Source organism: Palaemon carinicauda, chromosome 7, assembly GCF_036898095.1.
Source record: "Palaemon carinicauda isolate YSFRI2023 chromosome 7, ASM3689809v2, whole genome shotgun sequence".
Taxonomy (NCBI): domain Eukaryota; kingdom Metazoa; phylum Arthropoda; class Malacostraca; order Decapoda; family Palaemonidae; genus Palaemon; species Palaemon carinicauda.
This window is the reverse complement of record NC_090731.1, coordinates 3524401-3533075: the sequence shown is the minus strand read 5'-3', so window position 1 is coordinate 3533075 and position 8675 is coordinate 3524401. Positions and strand designations below refer to the sequence as shown.

Here is an 8675-nt window from a genome sequence, read left to right as displayed (position 1 = left end):
AATATTTTCCCAACGGCGTGGTGAACATAGGTACCGGGTCGAGTTGAGTTAGGCTGAGGCAAGGTTAGGTTCGGTTGATGGGTAGTGGCCTAGAGCAAGGATTATATTGGTACAAAAACTACGGAAGACTCTGGTGGAAGTTGTGGCTGCTTGGCTTAGATTATGCTGGCCTCACGCCACCACAGGTACTTGCCCGAAGCTGGCCCATGAGTGCATTAACGTGTCTGAAGTTATATGAGGGTCAAGTTCTGTTTCTGAACTAGGCTGAAGTAGCCAAGACGAGTTTAGTGGAATTACAGCAGGATGCGCTTCGGCATTTCTTTTTTTTTTTTTTTAAAACGTCATTGATGAGTATGTTAGTTCTCGTTATCGGAGAACATTCTAGCTTTCTCATCATCTCACAATTATCCTGGTGTTCATTTGTGGTAACACTTCTCACAGTTAGAAGAATTTCTTCAATGTAGTTACTTCTTTATCCCTTTTAATAACATAGATTCTATGTAGCTCTCATTCAAAACACAAATTCACTGCTTGGACCGATAAGTCACTAATAAGAATATGACACAAATATTACCTCAAACTTAATTCCTTTCCAAAAGAGCTCCACACTTTCTCATGAAAATCATCTTTTCACTGACATACTCTGATGGGTCTTGCATTTCTGAAGTCAACTGTATGCACTATGGGTGGCAAGGGCTGATGGGTGTGATCCAGAGTTATGTTTTGAGATGGAGGGTGAGGTTGTAAGGGTGTCTGGGCTGTGGGTGGATTGTGGTAGTGCGGCATTCTTGGACGTCGTCCCGGAAGAGCCGTGCTCAGTGGACCATACAGGGCTAGGACTCTGTCCCGACGGTGAACCTGAAAGTATTAAATGTTTAAAGGCTTCTGTTTATCAATGCAAACAAATATATACAGTATAGAAAGGTGTATGAGGTTATATGAATCATAATCATCATCTCCTCCTAAGCCTATTGACGTAAAGGGTCATAATAAATCTTAAGATATATACTGGAAAAGAAGTATGAAAGTACCTTATGATGTTTAGCCAGGTGATCAGATCTTGAAAACCTTTTATCGCACACTTTACATCTGTAAGGTTTAACCCCAGAGTGAGATCTGCGATGTCGGGCCAGCTCATCTGATCTTGAAAACCTCCACGAGCAGCCTGGCCACGTGCAAACGAATGGTTTTTCCCCCGTGTGGCGTCTGAGGTGAGCCTTCAAGTGTGATGACTTAGCATAGACTTTGCCACACCCAGCGTAGGTACACTGGAACATGCGTTCATCATCACGCGGATTTTCTTGGCGGGGAGGAGGCTGCGAAGGAGGAACTTCCCCTCTTCGAGAATGAATTCCGATTGGACTTGGATGTTGCCCTTGGTGACATCCACCATTCATCATGGATGTCACAGAACGTGCTTGGCATGGTATAAATTGCGGGGGGCATGAGGCGCCTTCCACTTTGTTCGTGTAATCATGACCGGCCAGGAAGACATTTACTACCTTTGGTGGCTCCTCCACTTCATCTTCTAGTAACTGTGAGAAGAGACCTCCTCCTCCTCCCACTTCGTCAGTTCTTGGTGCTACCCAGGTCATGTCTGAGGGTAGATCTATACCAAATGATGGGTGCAAAGCCATTTCTGGTAGAGGCATATCTAATAAAGGTATGCCAGCTGATGGAAGCGTCAAATCAACACCTGGTGGAGCTAAGTCTGAGTGCATCTGGGGCACCACTACTGAGTGCATTAACTCCAGTGGAGGTAAAGTTCCGACGGGCGGAGAGTGACAGAACTTCTGCTCATGAATAACTTTGGGTGAGTGAATTTCATTCATTTGCAGGAAATCAGTAACACTAGTCGACGCACCAAATTCTTCCAGGGAAGACAGGGCCTCGGTAAGGTCCAGCGAATCATCTCTGGCATTGTCCATGGAGTTTATAAAAGGGGTTAGGTTTACAGGAGATGATGGTTTTGATGATGTAGGAGGCGTAGGTGGACTTGGGAATAGGTAGTCCAAATTATCCAGGGAGTCCAAGTCCAGGGTTTCAAGGTCAAGAACATCTGTAAAAGTATAAAGAAGGCAATTTAAAGGAGGTAATCAGTAAGTTTCAATTAACTCTGAGGTTTCTATTGGCCTTTAAGTATGACATTACATGCCAATTATCATGAAAGAAATATCACACGTTTTACGAAAGCTCCCTATCCATTTCTTTTAGCGATGCATATTTGCACCGACTCGCAGCGGTGCCCTTTTAGCTCGGAAAAGTTTCGTGAGCGCTGATTGGTTGGAATTATCTCGTCCAACCAATCAGCGATCCGGAAACTTTTCCGAGCTAAAAGGGCACCGCTCCGAGTCGGTGCAAATATGCATCGCTAAAAGAAATGGACTATAGCTCCCTATCGTTACTATTTCTAATTTCTAGAATTACCTCAAGAGGCCCATTGAAAAAAAAATTGTTCTATAAAAAAATAAAAGTATATTTCCTTTAGCAAATATAAAAGACATAATTCTGATATATTTGAAAAACCTCATAATATCCATTGGCAGGGAAAAATTATTTGGAAACCCATAAGATAATATAGAAAAAAATCACTTAATATTGAACTGTGCCATGCATCTTCACAAAAATATTATTTTCTTAATTTTCATACATATCCATCGACGGAGACAAAATAGTTTGGAAACCTATGAAATTCTAAAGAAAAAATGACTATATATCAGACTGTACCAAACCTCTTCACAAAAATAATTTTTTCTTAATCAGTATTTGAATTTATAAGCATTACTGCATGTCCAGTCTCGAAAGAAATTTTGACTCTTTTTCGCTCCGTTTAGGTCACCTAAGGAAGTTCAAAGGTTAAACACTTTACATACTTGACCCTGTTAGATTCAAGAATTATTGAAGGTAAACTCGGGCACTCTATACTATCTTATTTTCCTTCTTCTCTTGAAGTTTTTATAGTTTATATATGAAAGATATATTTCAATGTTGTTACTCTTCTTAAAGTATTGTATTTTGATTGTTAATTACTCTTCTTGTAGTTTATTTATTTCCTTATTTCTTTTTCCTTCCTGGGCTTTCCTGTTGGAGCCCTTCATCGAAGGTACATTTCATCAAACAAGATGGTTTTAACTTATATACAACAGAGGTTAAGTAATTATCTAATCTATTATTATTATTATTATTATTAATTGCTAAGCTACAACCCTAGTTAGAAAAGCAGAATGCTATAAGCCCAGGGGCTCCAACAGGGAAAATAGGCCAGTGAGGAAAGGAAAGAAGGGAAATATAAATATTTTAAGAACAACATTCAAATAAATATCTCCTATAAACACTATAAAAACTTTAACAAAACAAGAGGAAGAAAAATTAGATAGAATAGTGTGCCCGAGTGTACCCTCAAGCGAGAGAACTCTAACCCAAAATAGTGGAAGACCAGAATTTCAAAAATAAATACAATTACTTAACAGAGAAGTTGAAAATCATTCAAAAAGAGATTCTTGTCCCTAAATGGAATTTAGTATAAATGCAAATACCTAACCGAGAAGTTGAAAACCATTAAAAAAGATTCCTGTTTCTAAATGAAATTCAGGAGGAATGCAATTATTATTATTATTATTATTATTATTATTATTATTATTATTATTATTATTGTTGTTGTTGTTGTTATTATTATTATTATTATTATTATTATTATCATTATTATTATTATTATTGTTGTTGTTGTTGTTATTATTATTATTATTATTATTATATATATATATTATATATATATATATATGTATATATATATATATATATATATATATATATATATATATATATATAGTATATATATATATATATATATATATATATATATATATATATATATATATATATATATATATATATGTATATATATAATATATATATATATATATATATATATATATATATATATATATATATATATATATATATATACTGTATATATAGCCAGGCACTTGCTCTTTATTATAGAGAGATGAGTATTATTATTATTATTATTATTATTATTATTATTATTATTATTATTATTATTATTATTATCATGAATAAGCTAGGCTATAACCCTAGTTGGAAGAGCAAGATGCTATAAGCCCAAGGGCTCCAACAGAGAAAAATAGCCCAGTCCAGAAAGGAAACAAGAAAATAAATAAACTAAAAAACTGTAATAAACAATTGAAATAAATTAACAGCCATAGGTTCGATTTCTAGACAAATTAAGTGTGATTTTTATAAAGTTAGATTACCTATACTATAGTCAATTCTTTTCAATGAGGCAGATTTACACGGACTCACAGGGGTACCATTTTAGCTCGGAAAAGTTTCCTGCTCGCTGATTGGTCGGACAAGATAATTCTAACCTATCAGATATCAGGAAACTTTTTAGAGCTAAAAGGGCACCGCTGCGTGTCAGTGCAAATGTGCCTCATTGAAAAAATTGAATATAGGTAAGTGTTCCCTGTTCTTAATAAGCATTACTCTTTGTGATTATATCTAATTCATGTAACTCATCCTATGAGAACATGAATTATCTGTAAGTAAACAAGAATTACTCATTACGATTATATCTAATTCATGTAACTCATCCTATGAGAACATGAATTATCTGTAAGTAAACAAGAATTACTCATTACGATTATATCTAATTTATGTAACTCATCCTATGAGAACATGAATTATCTGTAAGTAAACAAGAATTACTCATTACGATTATATCTAATTCATTTAACTAATCCTATGTAAACATGAATTATCTGTAAGTAAACAAGAATTACTCATTACGATTATATCTAATTCATTTAACTAATCCTATGTAAACATGAATTATCTGTAAGTAAACAAGAATTACTCATTACGATTATATCTAATTCATGTAACTCATCCTATGTAAACATGAATTATCAGTAAGGAAACAAGAATTAATAATTTCGATTATATCTAATTCATGTAACTAATCCTATGTGAACATGAATTTTCAGTAAGGAAACCAGAATTACTCATTACGATTATATCTAATTCATGTAACTCATCCTATGTAAACATGAATTATCAGTAAGGAAACAAGAATTAATAATTTCGATTATATCTAATTCATTTAACTAATCCTATGTGGACGTGAATTTTCAGTAAGGAAACAAAAATGATTAATTACGATTATATCTAATTCATGTAACTAATCCTTTGTAAACATGAATTATCAGTAAGGAAACAAGAATTACTAATTACGATTTTATCTAATTCATGTAACTAATCCTTTGGGAACATGAATTACAGGTGGAGATTACACCTGTTTATTTTGATTGAATTTGGGTATTGGTAAAGGAGGGTGGGCTGATAATAATAATAATAATAATAATAATAATAATAATAATAATAATAATAATAATAATAATTGTAATGAGGATTATAATAATAATAATAATAATAATAATAATAATAATAATAATAATAATAATAATGATATTAATATTTAAAGCTGAAATGTATTTATAATTTAATTATTTAAGTCATTACTTTTTTTTAGAATCTTTTCTGCCCGAAAATGACATGAATTGAATTTTGGAACTTTCATCACCAAATTTAAGACTCACCTGCATCAGGTAAATTAGCGGTGGGCGAGAGGGCGTCCGGGAGGTCGCTCACATTGGGCGGGGAGGAGAGGGAGGAACAGGAGGAGGTCTCTGGCGAGGGCGTGGGTGGCATCTCGGACAGGTATCCTGGAGACAGAGGATCGTAGCCGGAATCCGTCTCGCTGCCCGAGTCGCCTCCTCCGTTCATGATGATGCTCGCCCATGCTTCGTCGAGCTGGGGCAGAAGGGCGTCCATGCCGGGACTGGTTGAGTCCTCCGTTTGGGCGTCGTGGACTGGATGCATAAACGGCTTCCGTTATTAGTCTAACTGCGTTCGAAGGAACTTCAAGTAATCCGTAGGACGTTAATATATTTCTAATTCAGTCTTTGTTTCCAGCGGAACTGTTAAGCAAGATGTCCGACGTTTCTATGCACATTGTCGACTCAAGTTGTGACGTCACTAAGAGCAATGTTAGACTATGGCCCGTTATGAGGTCTTTCAAATCGCAGATAATGTTTAGGTTAACTGCGTTCGAACGAACTTTAAGAATCCGTAGAACGTTAATATATTTCTAATTCAGTCTTTGTTTCCAGCGGAACTGTTAAGCAAGATTTCCGACGTTTCGATGCACATTGTCGACTCAAGTTGTGACGTCACTAAGAGCAAATGTTAGGCTATGGCCCGTTATGAGGTCTTTCAAATCGCAGATAATGTTTAGGTTAACTGCGTTCGAAGGAACTTCAAGTAATCCGTAGAACGTTAATAGATTTCTAATTCAGTCTTTGTTTCCAGCGGAACTGTTAAGCAAGATGTCCGACGTTTCTATACACATTGTCGACTCAAGTTATGACGTCACTAAGAGCAATGTTAGACTATGGCCCGTTATGAGGTCTTTCAAATCGAAGATAAAGTTTAGAATCTACAATGTGAATTCTAGATTGATTTTTGTCTCTCGAGAGACTTTAGGGCCATATTAAGGTAAGAACTTTGATACTGTAAGTTTTTATTACACTGTGTAATTTTGATAGCTATATTCCACATACACATTTTGGGTATATTGCATTAAAACGGCAGTCTATGGTGTTGGGGTATCTGAAAAAAAAAATAACTGTTAGTCAAGAAAGCTATTTATGAGTTGAAATTAATTAATTATCTAAATTATGGTGTTGGGAGATCTGAAAAGAAAAATAACTGTTAGTCAACAAAGCTGTTTATGAGTTAAAATTAATTAATAACCTAAATTAGATAGAATATGAAGTAATTAGGGAAATGATATGACATAGTATGCTAAATATTTTGCATGGCTGATCACTTCCCTATAGTAAATATCAAAACAAATAACTTAGCCAAGAAAGCTATTTATGAGTTGAAATTAATCAATTACCTAAATTAGATAGAATATGAAGTAATTAGGGAAATATGACAAAGTAAACTAAATATTTTGCATGGCTGATCACTTCCCTATAGTAAACATCAAAACATCTCGAAATATTCACGAATTTGTTTTAAACAAAGTTAATATTTATAAAACTAGGAAACTATTGACGTCATTATCAGGTAGGCAATCTTAATGAATACCTTGAAATGAGAAATAAGTTCCCCCCCAAAAAAAATCCAAAAATAGAAAAGGGACAATGACAATTCCTTAGCAGGACAATGCCCTAAAGACCATATAATGATCAGCACCCAAGTCCCTTTCTTCACCCAAGCTAGGGCCAGGGAGGGCCAGGCAATACCTGCTGAAGGCTCCCCTAAAGATCACAAGGATTGTGAGGTTACAGACACTACAAGAAACTATCGAGCTTGAGCGGGACTCGAACTCCAGTCCGGAAGATCGCCAGGCAGGGACGATTCCAATAGGCCACCACAACTACTCATGTAGATTAGATTATTTTAATATTCTAACAAAACAGACGAGAAATTTCTTAATCATTCATTAAAGACGGGGGAATTAGCATAATCAATAAAATACCGAACTAAAAAAAAGCAATCTGAGAGTGCAGACCTCCGCCACGGCAGCTTATTTCTCGAGGTTATACTGAACTAGGTCGACCTTTATCTCGACCTTGACCTTGACCTAGGACTTTCAAAATTGATTCACTTCCACGTCTCAACATAACAATTAATCCCTAAGGTTACACTGAACTAAGTCGACCTTTTTCTCGACCTTGACCTTGACCTTTGACCTAGGACTTTCAAAAGTGATTCACTTCCACGTCTCAACATAACAATTAATCCCTGAAAGTTTCATTATTCTACGAGTAAAATTGTGGTCAGGAAGCTGTTCACAAACAGAAAAACACACAAACGGACAAACATCGGGCGAAAACATAACCTCCTCCCAGCTTCGTTGGCGGAGGTCATATGGCGTTAGCTCGAATAAGACCTCAGGTCCAAGTAGATTGACCTAAAAGTGGTCTTAGAAATAAATCTAAAATGCAATGGGCAGTTACTTGAAGAGAGATGAAAAACTTTACTTTAGGCTCTATGATATTTCAAACACCTATATTAGAAAAGGAAATTTTTTTTCAGAAACTAATGCAGGAATAAAAATTTCCTCAAAGACACACGTTATTATTATTATTATTATTATTATTATTATTATTACTACTAGCTAAGCTACAACGCTACATGGAAAAGCAGGATGCTATAAGCCCAAAGGCTTCAACAAGGAACTATAGCCCGGCGAGGAAAGGCAATAAGGAAATAAATAAACTATTATTATTATTACTAGCTAAGCTACAACGCTACATGGAATAGCAGGATGCTATAAGCCCAAAGGCTCCAACAAGGAAATATAGCCCGGTGAGGAAAGGCAATAAGGAAATAAATAAACTATTATTATTATTACTAGCTAAGCTACAACGCTACTTGGAAAAGCAGGATGCTATAAGCCCAAAGGCTCCAACAGGGAAATATAGCCCGGTGAGGAAAGGCAACAAGGAAATGAATAAACTATATGAGAAGTAATGAACACTTAAAATAACATATTTTAAGAACAAAAACATTGAAAAAGATCTTTCATATATAAACTATAAAAAAAACTTATGCCAGCCTGTTCAACATAAAAGCATTTG

At 35.2% G+C, this 8675-nt stretch overlaps 1 protein-coding gene across 3 annotated transcripts in view; it reads right to left on the bottom strand.

Annotated features, from left to right (window-relative positions):
* Positions 1-293: 293 nt before the first annotated feature.
* LOC137643814 (Krueppel-like factor 12) overlaps positions 294-8675 on the bottom strand; it is a 30358-nt gene continuing 21976 nt past the window's right edge. For all 3 annotated transcript variants that reach the window (XM_068376504.1, XM_068376503.1, XM_068376505.1), the window contains exons 2-4: positions 5619-6690; positions 1032-2059; positions 294-858 (exon numbers count right to left, since the gene is read on the bottom strand). In XM_068376504.1, the coding sequence (XP_068232605.1) occupies positions 631-858; positions 1032-2059; positions 5619-5901 (1539 nt within the window). In that variant the 5' untranslated portion in view covers positions 5902-6690 and the 3' untranslated portion in view covers positions 294-630. The remainder of the gene's footprint in view (positions 859-1031; positions 2060-5618; positions 6691-8675) is intronic.